At 41.8% G+C, this 22,597-nt stretch overlaps 1 protein-coding gene across 1 annotated transcript in view; it reads left to right on the top strand.

The window, feature by feature from the left end:
- Vwa8 (von Willebrand factor A domain containing 8) overlaps window positions 1-22,597 on the top strand; it is a 320,387-nt gene that overhangs the window by 109,421 nt on the left and 188,369 nt on the right. Inside the window, exons 13-16 of the mRNA XM_032918098.1 lie at window positions 9,425-9,585; window positions 11,345-11,458; window positions 20,116-20,284; window positions 21,713-21,790. Of these exons, the coding sequence (XP_032773989.1) occupies window positions 9,425-9,585; window positions 11,345-11,458; window positions 20,116-20,284; window positions 21,713-21,790 (522 nt within the window). The remainder of the gene's footprint in view (window positions 1-9,424; window positions 9,586-11,344; window positions 11,459-20,115; window positions 20,285-21,712; window positions 21,791-22,597) is intronic.

The following is a 22,597-nucleotide window of genomic DNA, read 5'->3' as shown; positions in this document are numbered from 1 at the left end:
CCAGTTCATCTGCTGTCGCGTCACCTTTCCTTGGGTGGCACTGAGCAGTATGTGGTGTCCTGTCGTCCATGTCCCTGCGTGCCTTCTCTTGTCCTTTTCACTGTTTCCCTGGATTGTGAACTGCACGCTCATCTTTTAGTGGCTGTGCTCTTGGCTCCTAGAACAGTGGCCTGCACACATAGGCTTTCAACCTGTTGTATATGTAGCTTTGATGAATAAATAAATAAAAAATGTTGACTACTTTTAAATGATCAAGCTAGCATAGATTATCCCCCCCTTTGATTAATATTATGTGGTGTTATACAATGCTAAATTAAATTTCTATTGTCTGGTGACATAATAGCCCTCACACCATCATAATAATATACGTTTGGTGATTCTGGCATAATCACACCATATATGCTTTCAGACACTCAAGATATAGAACAAAGTATTATATGTCCATAATACTTGATCACAAATGACAGTTCATCTCATGTTGTTTGATCATCATGCTCTAGGAGTATATGTACCATGTATATAATCACATACAGCCGACTTGCATGATAGGCTCTCTGATTTAAGTTTGTGTAATGTGGATGCTATTTGTATGATTAAATTGCTAATGGACTCAATTCTCAAAGCATTCATCCCTATTGTTAAACAGTACTATGATGTATTCGAACCACAGTCACATACGTGTATTGCTTCTAGGTGCTGATTCACATTTGGCTACCTTAAAAATGTCTGTCAGTGCTGGGCATGGCCTCACTTAATTCTAAAGGCATCTTTTGCCACCAATGATAAGAAAGCTACAAAACTAGATTATAGCCCTACCCAAAATAGCACAATGAAAATGCTATCCCTTCAAGGATGCTGCTTTTCACACTGGCAGGCTAGCAGGAATTTGGGTGATCTTGAGTTTGATCAAATGACATAACATAGATGTCTTTGCTGAATACCAAGTTTACATACTTAGATAATCACATACCTTCATAAGTCTTAATCTTCCTTAATATTTGACTTTGAAAACCAATCTCCCATAAGGCAGTTGGTGCAGATTTCTATACTAGAATTTGCTGGCACTTCTCTCTCTGTTCCTCTATGGAGTTTGTAGTTGGGGGCAAAGTCTGGTTCTTTCTTTAGTAATTGATCTTTCTCATTATTGCTATCCTTATGCTGTGATGTTCTCTGTAGACAACAGTAGTCATTTAGGCTAATACCAGGAGAGATTTATTACAGGGTGTTAAGTAGGTTACAGCGTAGGGAAAGACAGTTTACCCAGTCTGGAATGACAGGTCCAGGGAAGTTTCAATGACAGCTGCCCTTAGAAGAGCAGCTGCCCCTGCTGGCTGTCACCTTCCTTGCTTAGTAGAGCATGGCTTGCTTACAGACTACCGGCTGCAAAGGCGTGAAAGAAGGCGTTCTAGCCCGTGTCATATGGAAAGAATGACAGGAGACAATTTAATTACACATTTTCATTTAACTTGTTAAATTATTTGCACCCACTCTTGACCTTGGCTGTCTTTTATTTTGAGGCTTTGGTAATATTTCCTTCAGTTGGATCCATCATTAATAAGATAACAGACCTGGTTAGCTATAACAAGAGAAACTTTAATTACTGTGTGTTTGGTGAGTTGGTGAGTGCACCTGTGTCATTGTGTGCTCACACATGTTCACAGTGTGTGTGTGTGTGTGTGTGCACGAGTGCGCACGCGCTCGCATGTGCCTGCACGTGCCCATGTGTGTAGGTCAGAGGATAGTGTGGGGGGTCCATTTTCTTTTTCTACAGTAAGTTCTATGTATTAGGCTCCACTTGTCAGGCTTGCGCACCAGGTAGTTTTACCCACAAAGTCATGCCACCAGCCCGAGACTTCTGTTTGTGTTCATGAAGTGAATCTGTAACTGGAGTAGATTATCTCCAAGTAGATCCTGGTAGTTCCAATAGATGGAGGTGTTTCAGAATTCCGTGAACTGTCCACAGAAATGTAGCTGAGAAAGCCATGGCAGACTTGTGATGCCGACATATCACGATGCACATAAAGGGACACATTTAGTTTCATGTGACAGGTGAGGAGTGTGAGGGAGGAGCATGGGGAGGGAACATAGCAGGACTTCATACTGGATGGAAAACTGTTGTTGACACACCCTGTGCTCTGTTCCCTGAGCTTGCTTAGGCTTTGTAAACAAGGCCTTGCCATTACCATCTGTGTTACACAATCCTGTGTCGCCTCCTGTCTTTGATAGAGACATAATCCCTATTGTAAAGTTGGAGGTTTAAATTATCAGTTAATCTTAATATATGCCTTTATTCACTGAAAACAAGAGTTTCTCGGCGTGTATATGACTGATAGGATATCTATATCCATGTCTATATCTGTAACTCTATATTGACCTATATATCTGAATCTATCTATATCATCCATACTTATCTATATATCTGTATCTGTCTATATGTGTCTCTGCATCTATATCTATGTAGCGTCTATATCTACCTCTGTATTTGTATCTATCTATATGTGTCTATATCTCTTACTCATCTCTCTCTGTATATTTGGTAGACTTAGCTTACAGAATTATAGCTAGTTTCTTTCAAAAACCAAAATAGTTGGTAGCATTTACATATAATTCTTACCAAAATAAGAAATGACAAATGCCCACTGTTAATATTTTAAGTGATAAAGAACAAATATCCACCTAGAGATATAATCTCTTTAACTAGGACATTTTAAAAAGATTTGCATATTTCTATTTTATGTTTGAGCATTTGCTTTCATGTGAGTCACCGTGTGCTCGCCTGCTGCCTGTGGCGACCACACACAGTGTCTGGTCCTGCGGAACTGTAGGCACAGGTGGTTGTGAGCTACCACGTAAGTGCTGAGAACGAAACTGGAATCCCTGACAAGCTGAGGGTGCTTAGTTACCCAGGATGGCTACATTTCATTTGTGTATTTAAAGACATTTCACAGCAGTAGTAGCAAGCAGATATAATTGAGGCCATCTTTTAAATGAAATAGTTAGCATCGTAGATGCCAGCCTGATTTTTATAATCCAGCCTGGACTGCATAATCATGTTCCAAGTCAACTGCATAGCGAGACCCTGTTGCCCTGCCGGACAAAGCCACCATTTTAAACTGAGTGAAGTCTTATTCTGTATGTACTTTGATACACTACTTTTGCCAAAGTCATTTTACTTCTTTACACTTCATTGTAGTGTAAAATTGTAGTTCTCATGTCAATGTTAGTATTTATATTTAAAGGGAGATAGTTAACTTTTCTTTATATGCTGAAATGTGCTGAGAGTTTTCTTTATAATGACATTTAACTTGAAATTAATTCTAACCTAATTCTAGCTGCTCTGTAAACAGCCATAGTTATCTTATTGATTTGTGTCTGGATCTCTTAAGAATATGCTGGAAAAATTAGCTTAGATGCAATATCCCGAAAGTATCTGAAGCATCCTGTTACTTTATAGTTCAAATCTATAGTCTTGGATACATGTAATGCAGTTATTGAGATGCAGTTCCTTTTCAGCAGACTTTTTCTGCTTCAAAAGCATAGTTTAATAGGACACCAGACCTTAGGAGATGGTGCGGGTGTTTTCACGAAATTTGAATGAAGGAGCTGTATTGAAGTTAGACAATGATAGCTTTTAAATGAGCCAGATTTAATGTCCTGCTGTAAAGCTTTTGAGGAAATGCAGAAAAGGAAATGGTTGGGCTCTGTGACATGTTAGTGCTATATTTTTATTGCCAAAAGTTCAAAGGTTTCAGGGGCAATAAAAACGTATGCAAAAATTAACATTTTATTAATGTGCTTCCAAGATGCCTCTAAAAAGCAGGTTTAAGAAATCTTCATTTTTCAATTTACTGACATGCATATAGGTAGAAGAATAAAAATATATATACACTGTGGTGATTTGAATGTGCTTGACCCCAGGGAGTGGCACTTTGGGGAGGTGTGGCCTTGTTGGAAGAAGACCCTACTCCTAGCTGCCTGGAAGACACCAGTCTTTCGGAGCAAGATGTAGAACTCTCAGCTCCTCCAGCACCATGCCTGCCTGGATGCTGCCATGCTTCCGGCCTTTGTGTTAATGGACCAAACCTCTGAACCCAAAAGCCAGCCCCAATTAAATGTTGTCTTTACAAGAGGTACCTTGGTCATGGTGTCTCTTCATAGCAATGGAATCCCAAACTCAGACACACATGTACACTTAAATCACTGTACCTACATATGTACACATTAAATAAAAATATTAAAACAATTACAGGGAACTAAAAGCCAAATGGCCTATATGTGAAAACATTTGAGTGGCTAGAGAAATGGCTTAGCAGCTAAAATCGCTTGCTGTTTGTGCAGAGGACCTGGGTTTGATTCCTGTACCCACATGGTGGCTTCTAACCATCTATGATGGGACATAATGCCTTCTTTTGGGGTACAGACATACATGCAGACAAAGCACTTATATACATGAATACGTAAATGAATAGATCTTTTTTAAAAAAAAAAAGAAAAACAAGATGTTAAAAGAAACCACACTTGAAAAATCTCATGTTTTACCAATGAGTATTTTTCCTGAAACTAATTCTTATCCCTAACTATTCAGGTTTTGCCTTTGATGGCACTTGGTCTGGTCCAGTTTATGGATGTTTAGTTTGCTGCCCTTGAATTTTAATGCAACAGAAAATAACACACACAGCTGCCTGTAACTTCTGATATTGACTGTTGTGAGCAAATGGAGCCAACTATTGGCTAGACTTTTATCTTTTAGTACAGGGACTTATGAAAGTCAGCAGCACATATTAAAGGGAATACTTTTTCTCTGTGGAGTTTTCTAAATTAATAAGCAATAAGCTAGAAATGAATGATTTCATGAAGTTATACAGAAAGTTGAGGTGATCAAAGGAACTGGGCTAGTCTGCAAAATGCCATTCATTCTTTGTTTTGAAGACTTAATAAAAGAAGGTTATTTCTGGTCTATAGATGTGGTTTGAAGTAAAAGCATGGGTTAATATTGATCTGTTACAACTTGTTTTGTTATATAGCAGCAAATAATTATTCTAATTTTGCTCCAGTCACTATAAGGAACTTACCAGCTGCTAGGGTAGAGATGTACAGCACATTGTGCTGGCCCCTCTCTCATCTCTTAGTGAATTTTAACTTGCATCAGTGAGGTGGGCATTGCAAACAGGGTGTGAAGTAACTTGATAATAAAGTACTTTTGGATGAAGACCATATGGAATGTTTTAATATTGTGCACAGAGTTAGGATTCAGGATATGCTGGGTCGAGAATGAAGAATTACTTCTCCTGACAAATAAACAGTAATAAAAACCCCAACAAAGCAACGTCCTGAGATGCTGAGCTTCTTATGCCAGAGGCAGGATATTCCTTGTCTCACTTTTGGGGAACAAAACCAAGATTAGAGCTGAATTCGGCCAGTGTGTTACCAGTTTTCAGTGTGGACCTGGGATTTTCAAAGTCAGCATCCATTCATTTTGGGAACATGATGTCATGTTGCTACCTTCCCACCACCACCTCTCTGAATCCAGTAGGAGTGTGTTTTTGTTTCTTGTTGTTGTTATTTGTTGTTGAAAAATTTCCATTTTCAAGGCATAATCTCACAGCCCAGGCAGTGCTGAGGTCATGCATGCAAATTTCCTGCATACAGAGCAAGCATTCCACCTCCCAGCAGGTAGATTTCCAGCTAAGCAGTAAGGGTTCCTAAAGGACACAAGCTTATCCACTTACTTCCCCACCTTCTCGTTTATGGTGCTTCGTTGCACATTTTGCTTGTCCTTGTACAACCTCGTAAGCACTATTAGAATAAGGAGGGGCGTAAATAAATGAAACTCAGGTTCACATTAGCTTCGTTCCTTATAAAAGATTGTGTTGCCTAGGAGACGTAGCAGGGCTGCAAATGTAATGTTAATAAAAACAGGGAGGTTAGACCTACTCAATCTGACTCTTAAGGGAGACAGAGCCTACACATATGTGCTGCTTCAGAGTTTCTCCAGCTATTTCTGAAACATAGCCTGGGCTTGAAATCGCTGTGCCAAGGCACGTGTTCATTTAACATCTCTGGGACAGTATGTGATGGGACTCTATAGTGAATATTTTGTCTGGAATAGTTAATGTTAAGAGTATTAAGTTAATTTGTTCTAATATTTAAAAATATTTATGTATGTATACATTTTATATGTGTATATACTCATGTTTGATTTTTAAAATGATTTGAATATGAAAATGATCTACCGATACACTTTTGATTTACATCTAACTTTTCCTACACAAGAACAACTTAGCACTCAGTAGCCCAGCCCTGAGGGGTTAGTCCCCTACCCTGCTGTGCACCATCTCAGCGATGGTAAGGCCAAGTTTAGCCTTGGCTGTGGTTAGCTCTCAGTGACAGTATGAAGTGATAACTGCTCACACAGCTTGTATAATAATATACATTAATTGTTGATTGAAAAGTGCTGTTACCCCTCAGAGCTCAGGGAATTCCTTGGAAGATGAGGCAGAAGGAGTACAAGAAGTAGCTGGGATGGGGGACACCAGGAGAACAAGGCTCTCTGAGTCAACTAACTCACAGGCTAAAGCAGCAGCACAGGGACGGCAGGAGCTGCACTCGGCCCTAGTGTACACCATGGCGTTCAGGTTAGTGTTTATGGGGCTGCTGAGTGTGGACAAGTCTGATTCTTGTGATGAACTTGGAGCTCCTCCCCTTCTATTGTGTTGCCTTGCCAGCCTTTATGTGATGGTTTTTGTTTTATCTTAATACATTTTTTCAAAAAAGAAAGAAAAGGGGGGGAGGGGACACTACTATTAAAGTATGGCCTACTTGCTTTTATATTGCAATGACAGAACACTATAACCAAGGCAACTTGGGCCTCCTTATAGCTTTGGAGGGTGACTCCATGACCAGCATGGCCAGGAGAATAACCACAGGCATAGTGCTTGAGCAGTAGCTGCGAGCTTAAATCTGATCCACAAACACAGCATGGTGGGGCAGCGGCAGGTAGGGAGAAGGCGCACAAACCGGGAATGGTTTAGGTTTTTGAAACCTCCATGCTCACTCTCAGCAACATACCAACTCCAACATGGCCATACCTCCAATCCTTCTAAAACATACTGCCAATGGAAACCAAGCATTCAGACATATAAGCCTATGAAAGCCATTCTTATTTTAACCACAACAAAGAATAAGGCCAAATTTGGTACCATGTCCAAAGCAGCATTTTAAGGTTATGGAGCTTGCCTGAATTTGAATGTTTAAGAATGCCTTCATGGGGCTGGAGAAATGGTTCAATGGTTAAGAGCATGTGTTAATATTGTAGAGGACCCAGTACTCATAATTATCTATGATTCCAGTTTCAGGAGATCTGATGCCTTCTTCTGACCTATGAAGACATCAGGCCTGCATGTGCTATACATACATACATACCTGCAGACAAAACACTCATATACATAAAATACATAAATCTAGAAAAAATGTCCTCATAATTTAATCCTACTATGTTTCTGAAGTCATTACCTTTTCATGGTAGATGTATTTACCTATTTTTATTTGATTATCACATGTAATAGTGCATTTCACTAAGACATTTCCATGTATGTATAGAATTCATTTGATCACCTTGGCATTGTTAGCCTGTGCTGTCCCCTTCTGACCTATGATGATTGATTTCATCTTACTAACTAGCTTCCCTTCCACTCTTTTCTCTCTTATTTGGGGGTAAGGTACACGACCCGAATGAATTTTATGTGATTCCATGCAGGAGCATGGACATGTTATCAGTGGCTACACCACCGAAGAAAATGTTTTTGCTTCCATCGGCCCGAACCCATATATCCTCAGGGAAGGATAGAGCCCCATGAGACTTGCTCCCCCACAAAAAGATGTTGATGGGCCTATATTGTATAGATTTTTGCAGACAGTCAGAGCAGGGCCACCTGTGGAAGCTAGCATTCCACACCTCTTTCCTCCCACTGACCTTAACATTTCTTTCTATTCCCACTTCTGCAGTTTTTCTTGCTCTTTGAAGGAGTTCTGTTTATGACTGAGTACTCAATACTCAATTATTCTCAATACTTCAACCAATTATGAGTCTGTATTCGCCATTGACCACTGCAAAAAAGAAGCTTATGTGTCCAAGGCTCACAGATTCATGCTCTAGGCATAAGCATACTCACCTAGGAGACATATCACATCCATTGAACCAAACCACACCACAATAGTTTCCCTACCAGGACCTAAGACCTTCCAGGGTTTCAGTACCAGTCGTGAATTACCTTCTGTGTAACAGGCCCCAAATCCAGAAACGACAAATGAAATAAAGCAGTTGGCTGCCTCCGCGACAGACGTGCCAGTGCTGCACCAGCGGTCACACCTGTAGTCAGTAGTGTGGCATCCGGACCTACAGCTGAGTGACACTGCTGGTGACGGTGCTCTTCCAGTAGCCTGCACAGCACCTTCTCGCTCTGTGAGGGCTGGTTCCAGCGATGAAGCTTCCAGCCCAGTTCCAGTTCTATTTCTCTATGTCCTAGGACCAGGTCATGAAGCATTGAAATCAGTACCTTTTCGAGAGGAAAACCATTGGAAGAAATAAAGACTCCGATCTTAATCTTGGCTTTAGTGAAATTGTTGTTATAAATATTAAACTAGGAACATTTACAACAGAACTTACAAAGGAATATAAAGTTTTGAATAGCGGTGATGGTACAGGCTTAATTTTTGTTTGATACAGTAGCACAAAGTGCATCCCAAACTGTAAGACACCCTTCTCAACATGAACACACAGGAGGAAACTCTGTTCCTACTAAGGCACCACATTGTTTTACTGTAGATTTACACAGTGCAGCTCTCCCTAGCTTGCTTGAATTTGCTGCACTGTTTCAATGCTAGTGTGTGACGCGTGAGCCCTTAGGTTGCTTTTTAAGTGTTGTGCTACTGTTTCTCAGTTCCTGCACTTCACCTGGTCTCCTTCATGATTAGCCTCTGTAAATCCAAGGAGTCGAGGCACCAGCCCTAGGAGGGCTTTTCAAAAGGAAACACATATGCTGGATGGAGTAGTCATCTCTGAATGCATGGCTTCTCAATGTGAAAGACACTCACACTGTGATCCTGTAGAGTCCAGGGATGACGTTTGATTCCATTAAAGTGTGGTGGTAATTACTGCCGTCATCCTTTTGAAAGAGGAAGGGGGTACTAAATAAAAGGAGAAAGAGGGGGAACCCTCATTCTTAAATTGATCAAATAATGTAACAAGGGGAAAATGCCTAAACCTTTCTGGTGATGTTCCCTTTGGCTTTGAGGAGACTTTTTGATTGCTATTTGAAATATGCTGTACAAGGACAGATGTGTGCAGAGAAGTGTCTACAAGGCTAAGCACTGCATAGATCTTTAACATTGACTCTGCATATTCTTTGCTGGTGACTGCTTTTAGGATATGACAGCTCGGGACCTGCTACAGCAGCGGTACACACTCCCCAACGGTGACACTGCCTGGCGCTCCTCACCCCTTGTGAGCGCTGCTCGGGAAGGCAAGCTGGTCCTGTTGGATGGCATCCACCGAGTCAACGCTGGCACGCTGGCTGTATTGCAAAGGTTTGCATCACAGTCAGTCTCCATGCCAACCTAAACACTGAGTTTTCAGGTCCTGAGGAATTTACAAGTCTATATTCAAGTTGAATTAAAAAAAATATTAAGTTGAATAAAACATTATTAACATTTGGTTATAAACACATGACTATCAGATTCCAAACCCTACTTCTGTGGCAGAATTTGCTGGGTAAGAACTGAACACTTATGGACCTAGATCAGTATGTGCAACAAGCCCACAGCTGGAGCGGCTGCCATTTTATCTTAGCTGTACCGCCTAGACGTTATCCCATACTGCACTGGAGCTGAACGTGTTGGAATATTTTTTAATTATTTAATTTTTTGAAAGAAAAAGATTTAATATAAAATGTACATGTTTGTTTATTTCACTCAATTGGCACAGATATGACCATTTCTGTAGCCATCATTTTCTTATTTTGAGTGAGAATCACTTATCCACACATTTAAAAACCTCCAGCCTTTCAGAATTGAATGTCAGAAGATTCTGTCTAAGTTCTGTGGAAAATCGTCCCAGCCTGTGTCATTTCAGAGGTTACTGATGCTTTTCATTACTTTTCTGCTACATGACTTTTTAATCTGACTTACTGGGAAGTGTCAAATAAGTGAAATAAGCCATTTCTTCAACCAGCTAACCACGGTTTTTATCGCTGACAAGATGCAGACACTGGGTGGAATGAAAGCCTGCAAATGTGTTATATTAATCTTGATTCGCTCTGTGTGGGTTTAAAAATAGTAATCACAAAGTTTGGGTGATTTACCACATTTCGTAGACATAATTTAATATTCTTTGCCAAACAGATAAATGTAGATACAAAATAAGGGAAGGCTCAGCCCTCTCTTGCTGCTGTCTCTCAGAGCAAGGACAAAAGAGCAGCAACAGTAACAGCAGGCTGCACTGTGCTAAGCCAGAGGCTCCAGTGTCAGCCTCCGGTCACCTGCAGGATGGAGCTGTGAAAGTGCAAGGCCTGGCCTCCATCCCTAGCAGTTCTTAAGTCACTGATTCAGGCTGGAGTTTTGAACTTAGTCAAGGCTGAGCAATGACACTAAGCTTCTATTTTAAATTACGTGTTCCATTTTCACGCCAACTATCTGAGGTTGGCATTGCTGTCTTACTTATTTTTGCCTTAATTTTATAGTAAAATTTAGAGAGATGGAGTGGTTCTCCCTTTTCTGATCGTCTAGCATGTCGGACTTGAACCCAAGACCTCCAGACTGCACTGCCTGTACTCATAGCTTCTGCATTAGTCCTTGCCCTTTGCAGGTCCTAACAGTAGAGCCCTAGGTAGTATGGAAAGCTAGTGTCTTCAGGGCTGCCGTGTGGAGGAGCAATGGAGTTATTTCAGAGGCATTCGATATCTTAAATCCTGAAATTCCAACAGTAGAAACATTTTAATAATACTTTGCCTTTAAAAGTTGCATTGGATTCAGGAGTGTACACTAACTCGCTCACACATGAGTGGATGCCCCATGGTTGGCCGGAGACACTCGGTTAGCTGTTTTTGTCTCCCACCTCCTCCTTCTCTTCTTCATGCCTCTTCTTCAGACCCATCTCTGACATTTGGGACTGCTCTCTGCAGAGTCCAGCATGTCTGCAGAGGATAACATAATGGCACTAAGTTTCAGTTGTGAAAAGTACACCTAACAAAACTGGTAGGCTTGCCCACCAGCAGTGACTGGCCTGGTGATATGTTGCCTCTCCTAACATCACTGATTAACTTGTTTCCTCCAACCCCTTTCCCACCAGACTAATCCATGACCGAGAGCTCAGCCTGTCTGATGGATCTCGGCTGCTGAGGGAAGACAGGTACCTGTGCCTGAAGGAGCGGCTACAACTGACGGATGAGCAGCTACAGAACAGGTCACTGTCGTACATTGTTGTCAGCTTGTCTTTGAACACTTATTACTGTATGTGCATGGATGTGTAGGTGCACATACTGCAGCTCACACACAGACGTCAGGACAACTTGAGGGAATCTTCTGTCTTCCTCCTCCAATTGGGTCTTGGGGATCAAACTCATCCTGAGGCTTGGCAGCAAGCGCCTTGACCATTGGAGCCATCTGGCCAGCCCTTGAGAACGTTATTCTTACTGTTCGCTAACTGCTAAGTTGAAAGTAACATTCCTTATTTTTAGCTAAACTAGAGTCAATCAGAACAATAACTGAATGGCTTATTTTGGTGTCCTGGGGATGGGATAGCCTGACACTTCCTAAAACTCGAGGTTTTATCCAAGCCCTACTGTCTTCTTAGCCTGCTTTCAAATAACTGTCTCAACTGCAAGTCATGGGCATAACTATGGGTGTCCCAGAGGCATCATAGATCCCCGGCCCCATCTTCCTTACAGCTCTTTCCCTAGATATAACAGTCAAATGCAGTGGGTGAGGTCTGATGTGACTCTGTAGCAGGAAACAACGTGAAAACATTTACAGACCACAAATAGAAAAGATTAGGGCTGGGAGAATGGCTGAGTAGTTAAAGTGCTTCACTTAGGTCCAGATCCCTGAGCCTCTATATAAAGCTATATACTATGTATATAGGGACTGTAACCCCAACATGAAGCAGAAGTTTAACCAAGACAGGCAGGTCTTTGAAACTAATTGGCTGACTAGCTTAGCCAAGTAGATAAAGTTTCAGGTTCGGTTAGAGACCCTGTCTCAAGAATAAAGGTGGAAGCCTGGGTGCAGCTATTCCAGGGACGCAGCTATAGATAGATAGACCTCTCTGAACTGGAGGCAACCTTGTTTTTCATAGTGAGGTCCAAGGCAGTCAGGCCTACAGCAAGACTTTGTGTCAAAAAATATAACAAAATAAAAAAGGGAGCAATCAGCTGAGGAAAGTTGACTAACCCCGCTCTCACACATGCACCTGTACTAAGAGGTACACACACACAGTATACAACACAGATACACACATGTATCTGCACTAACAAGTACACACATATACATACATACACACAGTACACAACATACATACATCTGTACTGACAAGTACACACAGGTACACACATGTATCTGTTAACAAGTACACACATATGTACATACACACAGTACACAACACACACGCACCTGTACTGACAAGTATACACACAGGCACACACACATACCTGTACCAACATACACACAGTACACAACACACATGCACCTGTACTGACAAGTATACACACATACCTGTACCAACATACACACAGTATACAACACAGACACACACACACCTATACTGACAAGCACATACATTCACACACACAGTACACAACACAGTAACAACCTTCCTACACCCCCAAATGAAAAATATTACACATGCACTATGTGTAAATTCCCTACTATTGAATTGATATTAATTTGGTTACTATCATAATGGCCTTAGATTATGAAAGGAAACCTTGCGTTGGCAGGAGCTGCTTGTTGAGATAGAAGGGACAGACAAGCTTGTGGATGTGCAGTAAAGGAAGATGCCGAGTGGCGTGGGAACTGCCAGTGTGAGCAAGTGCATAAACCGATAAAGTCTTAGCACTTGGGGAAATCCGAATGAAGGGTGTGAATGTTTGTGCATAGGCTTTACATTGGGAGAGAAATATTTTTCCACTGCATGTCACTCTTCTCTGTAGACTAGGCTTCTCTGATGTCGCCGCATGTCAGTACCTTCTGGTGGCTCTTCACATATTTGGAGATGGGTACACTGTGGGAAGGGGAAGCAGTTACAGTGACGACAACATCTTCCTCACATACCCTGACTGGTGAAGCCAAAGCTTTACCTTTCCTGTACTGAAGGCGAGAAAAGCCTCCCACACCAGTGAAATGTATTAAGTATTGAATGCACATTTTATTTTTGCCTTGGAAAGGAAATGTTCTTGTTACTGGGTTATCCACGGTTAACAGTGGACTTCAGAAGTGCTTTTGAGGTGTACCTATCAATCTGCTGGAGCTTGGAGGTGGCTCGATTGAGCGTTTAGTTCCTCCCTCTCACACCCCCTCCATGCACTCAGTGCTTGCACTTGATTTGCATGGGGATCATGGTCAGGAAATACACAGATTTTCAGAAAGATGACTCAAAGCAACTGAGAGCAGCTCCCGAGCTTGCCTGGCAGTGTTCCTTAGGATGCTGGAGGCCTGTGCTTCCGCCAATATCCAGGGAATGACAGCCCTTCTCTTCTTTTCCTTTCTTTCTATTTTCTTCCCTTCCTTCCTTCCCTTCCTTCCCTCCCCCCTTCCTTCCCTTCCTTCCCTTCCCTCCCTCCCCCTCCCCCCTCCCTCCCTCCCTCCCCCCCCCTCTCTCTTTTTCCTTTCTTTCTTTTGTAGAAAGTACCTATACTCTCTGTAACAGTCATACAAAATCTTACAAATAAAAAGCCTCCCAGGAGCAGAGTGGCCTTCAGCATCATGAGGAGGGCTTGGCTCTGGTCATTGGCCCTTCCTCCCCTTGTCATCTCCATCTCCCAAGCTCATGCTGAGAAAGTGGAGGGAGGAAATGTCAGACTTACTTTTCCTCACAGACTTAGAAAAGAAGTTTTGACCTTAGTATCGCCTAGCAGCTTCTTCTGATGTTTGCCTCAGATCACCAAGAAACGTGCTTCATAGGCATCTCTTGACGTGTCAGTGTGGAAATCCTACACATAAAGTGAGGGTGCCAGCCTCTGTCCTCCCTGCTCAGTGCACATACTTCATCTCCATCCCCTGTTCTTTCAGCAGCATTATTATACGTGTGGAGAATTTCGTTGAGCTTTAATTTCATCAGGAGAGTAGAGTCTACAGCTGTTACTCAATACATTAAGATGGATTTCTCTCTTACACCCATCCTGTCTTCCCTAAGGCTAGTAACTACCTCCATAGGAAAGGTAGCCTGTAAGTTAGCTCACTGCAGTGAGACAAGAGGGTGGGAACCTGAGCGTGAGGACACTGAGGGGCGTGGCCCTCGTCTGTGCACACCCCTTTCTCCCCAGTCGCTTCTCTCGGTGAAACTTCGTCTCCTCAGGCACACCTAAGCCATGATGCCATGTTCCACCAGCTTCACATCCCTTGTGTAGTAAAACCTGGACTCATTCTCGTTTGTAGCTCCAGAGCCCCTGCAGACCTGGGTCTCCCTGGTTTCCCAGGTTCCCTTTCGCTATACTTTGCCTTATTTAGATGTAGGTTGAACCTCCTGGACAGAACTTTATTTTTTTCTCTTTTATTTCTGTTATCCTTTTGTTGTATCTTCATTAAATTTTCAGAAGCAAGATGTTCTAACAATGATCTTTTCTTGTCTAAAATCCTTCAGCCTGTTGAGAATGGGAAGATGGCTCAGCGGTTAAGGCATGCGATGCTCTTGCAGAGGACCTGAGCTTGCCTGGCTCACAACCGTCTACACCTCTAGTTTTAGGGGATCTGATGTCCTCTTCTGGCCAGGGAGGACAATAAAATAAAATGAATTCATTAAAGATAGTCTTGTCAGATCCAAAGGAATTTAGATTCAGTTCTTGTGTATGAAAAATAAGACATACTATCAACAAATGTTTGGTGATTATAGTTTAACTCCTAAGATTCTAAAAGTCTATTCCGGCTAGCAAAAGCTAAATGAAGATGTATGTCTGCCTCTTTGTCTTCTGCAGCTGTATTATGACTCATCGTCCTGCCTGAGTTGGTCCTTTATGTTGTCCACATGTACTGTGCCACTCTGGCAGTAGCATGTAAAGTACAAGTTCATGATCCAAATTACCTCACCATTAAAGTATACGACTGAAGGTCACAAAGCCTTTACTTTGGAGCACTTAAACAAACTCACTTTTTGTTTTTACTTCTGCCTTATTTCCTTCTGGGAGATTAAAAAAAAATCAGAATCTTCTGGCAAGGGAGGTTTTGTTGTTTAGAAGGATGGATTTTGGAGGGATGGTCAGAGGCAGTGTCTCATTGCAAATGGAATAGCTGCTGTAGTCTCGCACAATAGATAAATCTATCTCTTAGGAAGACAGTTCTGAGAACAATGTCTACCAGTGCAGGGAGCGGTGCTCCTAAGGGTGATTGTGAAGCTGTGGCTTTGTTGAAGGTGAGTGGTTTCACAGTAACCGCAGTAAGGGAGACCTAAGAGCATAGGTGCCTTTCACCCCAGTGCTGGAAATGCAGATTCCCGTTTCTGCTACAGATAGGAGCAGTCTTCGTACTTCTGTTTGGAGAGATTTCTTTGGCTGTCAATAGGAAAAGCTTTCTAGTTGTTTTCATCAAGGATAATAGTGGAAATGTTTTTGAATGAGTGAATTCTCTTAAACTGAGAGACTTTAGAAGGCCAAGGAAAAGTGATTGCTGGCCTTTTAGGCTATGAGTCTGTTCACTAGGCCTACCTTGACGTACTTTTAAAAAGATACCTTGATAGCATAGGGTCCCCGAATTGACAGTGGTGACTGTTGACTCCCAACCCTTCCAACTTCATGGCATGAACCCAGTTTCACAATCACATTTGTCTCCCTCATTGTTTACTAGTTCTTCAGACGTTCATAACCTTGGTCATGTCCAGATTTGGGGTGTTACATTTTCCTCAGGCATTCACACGCCTAACCACCTTTAGAAATGTTAACATTTTCTTGTATTGTCATAAAGAGAGTGCATGGTCACAGCGATTAAAAATAGTGTGATGGCCCCTTATACCAGACACCAACCACACCTTTGTCTCTGCAGGAAATATGGACCAAGATAGAACTACTTCTTTAATGACATTCTTCTTTAATAAAATTCCTGTCCAAAGACTTTTTTGGAAAGAGGGAGTACAAACTCTAGTGTCTGTTCATCTGGAGTCTCATGTAGAGCAGCGATACAGATTTGTGACCTGTACCTGCGTGTACTTAGATATGCCCCACTAGTTTTTATTTTGGGTTAATAGTGTGTTTTTATCGGCTGTTCTTGAACATTAACTGTAGTCCACAATCTCTGTCTTACTAATTCATTACTTACTAATGAATCATAACAGCATTTACAGTTCTTAATAGAATGCGTTCTGAGGTGGCCTTTATCCTTCTTGTGTTAGAAGTGGGTACAGTATGAACATTCTCTCTGACCTTTCTAGAAGCTACCGCATGTTTTTAAACAATTAAGTTTATAAAAGAAATCAACAAATTCGAGGGAGATCCAGATTTTATGTGTTTGGTTCTTAAACACAAGCCTTAAGGAAATTCTGATTTTTGAAACTAATCCTGAACATTTTTATGGTCAAGGAGCAGTGAAGTGTAATCACTTTTTGTTGTGTGTTCTGTTCGTCTGTTGAGACAGGGAATACAGCTTCTTCCATAGATTCACTCAAGGCCAGATTGAGACTAGCTTTTCAGCAGGAGAATAGTTTTAGTTCTTATCCCTTACCACTAATGGTCCTTGTTTGTAAAGAGCTTAGGAAGGGGTCTTTTGATCACGGTGATTAGATGCAGCCACACCCATTTACTTACCTGTTACTCATTTTCCTGCTTCGTTGCAGTGCTCAGCTCTTGTATGGTCATTAGGAATGTCTCCTTGCCATGCAGTCCTTGCATGGAAAGAACTCAAGTAGTGGCCTGTGCTCACATCTCTGTAACTTGTTGGTTTTGATGGAGCATTGGTATGATGCCGTAGGAGGCCAATTTTAAACTCCTGTTGCAGCCCACGATCTGTGTCGTTATAGAAACCTTCTGTATCAGTCTTTTAAGTGATTTAAATACATTTTCAACCAAGAGGTAGTATAATTCCCTTCAAAGGGCTGGGGCTTATTGAGCTCTGACTTCAGTAGACAGAGCTCTGCTTAGGTGTACCTGGTCTATGGCATTGCACATTCATCGTACCCCATTGGATCGTTTCTGTATGTGCTTCTGAATTCATTTCCACAACCAAGACATCGGCAGACTTATATTTCTTGAAACACCTTTGTTAAGGCAGCCCTTCCATCTTCCCCTTCCTCTTCAGGTCATTATGGTAGCTTGTTTTGTTCGTAGTCAGAAGCACACAGCACAGTCCTCCTTTTCGCTAGCTTTTCTGTCAGCTCCTTGAGGTTATCCATGTTACAGTGCTTTACATTCGTCCCACCCATCCCATCTTACTTTATTTTATTTTGATTATGATTAGTTCTGGTTTTTGAGGAAGGGTTTCTCTTTGTAGCCCTGGTGGTCCTGGAACTCACTTTGTATAGCAGGCTGGCCTCGAACATCCGAGATCCACCTGCCTCTGCCTCCAGAGTGCTGGGATCAAAGCATACGCCACCACAGCTTGCTTCATTCCACTTTATACTGAAGAGCATTAGAGAAGATTTTACATTCTCCAACTTAACCTGTACCCACAAACATATTAAACCCTAATAATCTTTACATAGTTTTAAAAAAATACGTGTTTAGCTACTAACCTCTTTAATTCTTAGGAAATGACTCATGTTTATCTGAAGGAAAACACACAGCTTGCATTTTGTTTTTGTCATTGTTAAATTTTAACAAGGTTAGACTTAACCTCTCTATTATATACTTATGGTCTTTGTTTATGTGCTTGTAGTGAAGAAGTGCAGCTTCTTCAGTCCTGCAGCCTCAGGATTACCCAAGGGCTGCTGATTCACACTGACTGCAGGCTTAGGAGACTTAGGGTCCGGAAATGACCCCCTGTATAACTATTCGTATGTGCGGAAGCCTTCAGGGAGAGCCTAGAGACTAAAAGGCCCTTCTCATCCTGTTATTCAGTGGTTTGGTGGGCCGTTTTTATCATTAGCATGGACCTTTCAGCCCAGCACATAAGCCCTATCAGGGTTGGCCCCTTTCAGATTGCCCTGCTCACTCCCTCCAGTGGCTGTGAGAACCAACAGTAGAGCAAGCTGCGGAAAGTGTGTTTCCGGCAAGCACCATCCCCATGTCTACACTCAAACTTCCCTTGGTTCCATTGCTCTTCTGTTAACTCCACAACTTAGCTGTGCTATGCCTCCTGCTCCTTCGTTTGAGAATACTCACTAGGCTCCCCCTTTGGTTTATCTGTTGGATTTTAACTTTAACTCCTAATTTGCTGTCCCTCATCATCACAGTGAGAAACTGTGTCTGCAGCATTAATTTCCTGCAGCCAAACCAAGCTCTACCTTCTCCAGCTGGGAGTCGGAAGGATCAGGGGTGAATCTGGCATCTGTAATTGAGCCCTAGGAAGTCATCTGTAGTTAGCAATCACCTTAGCTGAAGGAGAGCTGTGGGAATCTGCCTCTTCTAAGGATCCCACGTACGGTGTCTGCTGTAGTATGAATGAGTTCTCAACAACTCGGAGAGACTAGCCTGTCCTGGGAACGTGAGGGCCCAGTCTGTGCTGTATTCCTTCACTGCTTTCTCAGAAAAACTTCTTTTGATACATCATTCCAGACTCTTCTAGAACACACACACACACACACACACACACACATACACACACACACACACGCATGCACGCACGCACGCACGCACGCTCTCACACACGCACACACACACACGTCTTCTTCTTTAAAAGTTCAATGAAGTGAAATATCTGTGAACTTCTAATAATTCACTCTGTTACATCTTTAGGACGGTAATTTCTAAAGTTGATTTCTCCCATCTTACAAATACTGATATGACCTCAAAAATGTATGCAGTCAGGACTTAGAGTGGCCCACTATCTAGTTGCCACTTTCTCTCCTCTGAACTCTTCAAAGTCCTTCTGATTTCAACCATGCCCTCCTCCTGATGTTGCAATCTCTTTATCCTGTAACTCTCGGGTTCCGCAGTTGACTACAGTACACTGCGTCTCATAGCGGTGCCTCCGTTTTCCTCAGACCGTAGCAAGCCCCAGAACTGTGTTACCCTCTAAACATGTCTTGTTGCTGACTATTCGTAGGGATTGGTTAAAACAGAAACCCCAGCAGTAGCACCCACTGGACTGGGCTGTAATAAGGGGAGCTTCTGTTCTGACTCCCCAGACATTCAGGGGCTTCACTGCCCATGAGTGCCATCCCTTCCTCCTTGGTGTCCTTGGGGAGTGATGTGCTTCCACAGATTTCCTAGCAGACAGTTGTTAAAGAAGTTGGTTTTAAGATTCTGACATGTTTGTATCAATGACAAATGCCTTCATCTTTCTTTACCTTTTTAATTACTAAATAACCTCTTGCTGACCTGATTATAAATTTAATATGACCCCATAGGCCTGATTTAAATGGCTATATTTTAAAATATTTCCCCACCACAAATGATGGGTTTTGGTTTCTCTGTGATTCATACAGAGTGGGTTCCTTGAAAAGCAGAGTTTGAAAAGGCTCTAAGTGACTCTAGAAACAAGGAGATCTATGTAATGAATACGAACTTGGTGTGGCTGCATTTCAAGGGATTTTGGAGCAGTCACTGTGCGAGGGCAGGGTTTCATGAGCACCTACTGTACACTTAGCCGTAATTCTTTCAGTCTTCATTCTTGAAATCTTAGGAGTTTTTCCAAAGTTCCACTCTTTGGATAACAACTTTAACATTATTAATAGAATGAGAGTTTTATTGCTAAGCTGCATGCCCTGTGTCTCAGTTTCTATTGTGAATAGTTACGTTTTGCTTTTCTCCTTCTTTCCTTTAGATCCATTTTTCCTATCCACCCCTCCTTCAGAATCATTGCATTAGCAGAGCCCCCGGTTGTTGGAAGCACAACACAGCAATGGCTGGGACCAGAATTCTTAACCATGTTCTTTTTCCATCACATGAAGCCGCTGGTGAAGAGCGAGGAGCTCCAAGTGATAAAGGAGATGGTAAGGGTGAGGCCTGCTCGGAGCTCCCACTGAAGCTGCCAGATCCCTGTGAACGGCAACCCCAGAGTCCCGAGTGCTCCCTCCGGGCTGTAGCTGCTGCAGTGGCCATGATTTCCCTGTCCACCTTAGCCAAGCATTGATTTAGCTCCTTGGGAAATCTGAAAGTGTACTGTTTAGTGGGGATGCATGGCCCATGTGAAATATAACATTTCAAAACTCAGTTTCTCCACATACATCAAGTGTTCAGTAGCCACTTGAGACTCATTTAGCTAATGAATTAGGTAGAAAAGAAAAAAAAAACACATTTTACAACATCATAGAAAGTTCTGTTTGACTGTGCTATTCTATATCACTACTAATTTTATATAAGTGAGACCATTGCTTAAAATACTAGAATTAAAATTGTTTGATTTGGGGGTCTATGTGAGTATAGTTATGAAGGCATAGTCCTTAAGGCTCAACACGTTAATTCTAAATGCCAGGTTTTTACTATACGTCAGCTTCCAGAGCTCAGCTAGATTAGTCATGGTTTCTTCACCTGAAAAATGCGAGTAATTTTATGCTCTACACTACAGGATTTATTTTTAAAATAAGCAATATAAAGTATGCTAATTGAATTAGGATTTTTTTAAATTCTAGTTACTTAAATGGCTAAAGAAATTTGGAAACAGTATATTTTCAAAATGATTACATGATGCCACTAACATCTCTTTCTTACTCTTATAAATTAAAAATATTAACCTACTATTGCTTAAGTAGAAATTTACATTTATTAAAATTTTTATTTGCATTAAAGGTTTTTGTGATTAAAATTAATATATGTTATTTGTGCAAATACTCTTCAGAGGTCATTAAGTTGAATATGGATATACTAGACTTGAACTCTTGGCAAAACTCCTGTCTTGTCCTCCCAAGTGTCATTAAGCACCATACCCAAAACTATGTGTCTCAAAAGTCTTTGAGAAAGATAAATATCTTGAATATTCATTTTGTACACAGGAATCCTTTTGGGCCACCTCGTAATTGGATGTAGGCATATTATATATGCATTAAATCACACCAGAATTAAATAACTTGTATGAATTAATATTCCCACTGTGCAAGTTTGATTTCAGTCAGAAAATGCCTAACTTGGCCCTGAAGACTCATATGGAAGCTTATGGGGCAGGAACCGGTGTTCACGGTTCTGCTAGATGCCAGCTTCCTGTCTGTGATCCAATTGCAGGCAGAGAAGGGGGGCTTGGTTTTATCTTCTTGGCTGTTTCAAAGAATGCCAGGCCTCAGGTGTTTGCTGAAAAAAAAAAGAAGTGGTAACTTCATGACTGCTACGTGGACCCAATACTCAGAGACTATCGAAAAACACCCTTCTGGCATTATTTGCTGAATGTCCTCATTTCTTCCTGCTTTTCCTTTCTTCCCTCATAACAGGTTCCAAATGTACCTCAGGAAGCGCTGGAGAAATTGCTGTCAGTCACTCACAAACTCAGGGAGACCCAGGATCCCACAGTAAGTCGGCTCTTCCTGCGTGTCTGTTGCTGACCTGCTGAGTCTTTAGCTGCTGCTTTTCCCATACGCTGTGCTTTGCCCTGTGCATAGTGTGACCCTGATTCCGCTGTCGTCTCGAGCGCTGTTGGAACCCTTCCTGACAGCCATGGAGGATGGCTCCAGAGGAGTCAGCGAGGCCCTGCAGCTCTGCTCTCTCCCTCCTCTCTCTGCTGAGGAGTTCCCAGTGTTCTGAACTGTTGCCTAGGCCTTCGTCTTGAGCTTCTAAGTTATCTTTGCTAACAGACTGTTTATACTTCTATTTCAGGAAAAAGGCAATTATTTGCTATAAAAACTAGTTTATTGTATGTGTGTGTGTGCATATAGAGGTCAGAGGGCAATGTATAGGAATCATTTCTCTCCTCCCACCATGTGGATTCCAGGGATCACTCTCAGCCTTGGTAGCAGGCACCTTTACCCACTGAGCCATCTTGCTCACCCAAGGGCAATAATTATGTCTTTGTTTTTGTCTGTTAAATGGTGCAAGGACCTCATAAACAAGTACAGTGATTCAACATAAATGCATATATTTAAAATTTCGCTTAGTAGTTGTTTAGTAAATAGTATCTTTGATGTTGAACTGGATGCTTTAGGGTCATTATAAATTCAACATATATAGCTGTCTCTTAAACATCTTTAACTCTCTTCATGCTCCTGATCTAATCTGCTGAATTGCCAAAATTGAAGCCCTAATATCTCCTGGTCTGTGCCATTCTAACATGGTCTAACATGAAAGCAGGCCTCTCCAGTGACCACGAGGTTGACTCTGCT

The sequence above is a fragment of the Rattus rattus genome, chromosome 12, assembly GCF_011064425.1.
Source record: "Rattus rattus isolate New Zealand chromosome 12, Rrattus_CSIRO_v1, whole genome shotgun sequence".
In the NCBI taxonomy this organism is placed as follows: domain Eukaryota; kingdom Metazoa; phylum Chordata; class Mammalia; order Rodentia; family Muridae; genus Rattus; species Rattus rattus.
Note: the sequence above shows the minus strand (reverse complement) of the source record. Positions and strands in the feature narration are given on the sequence as shown.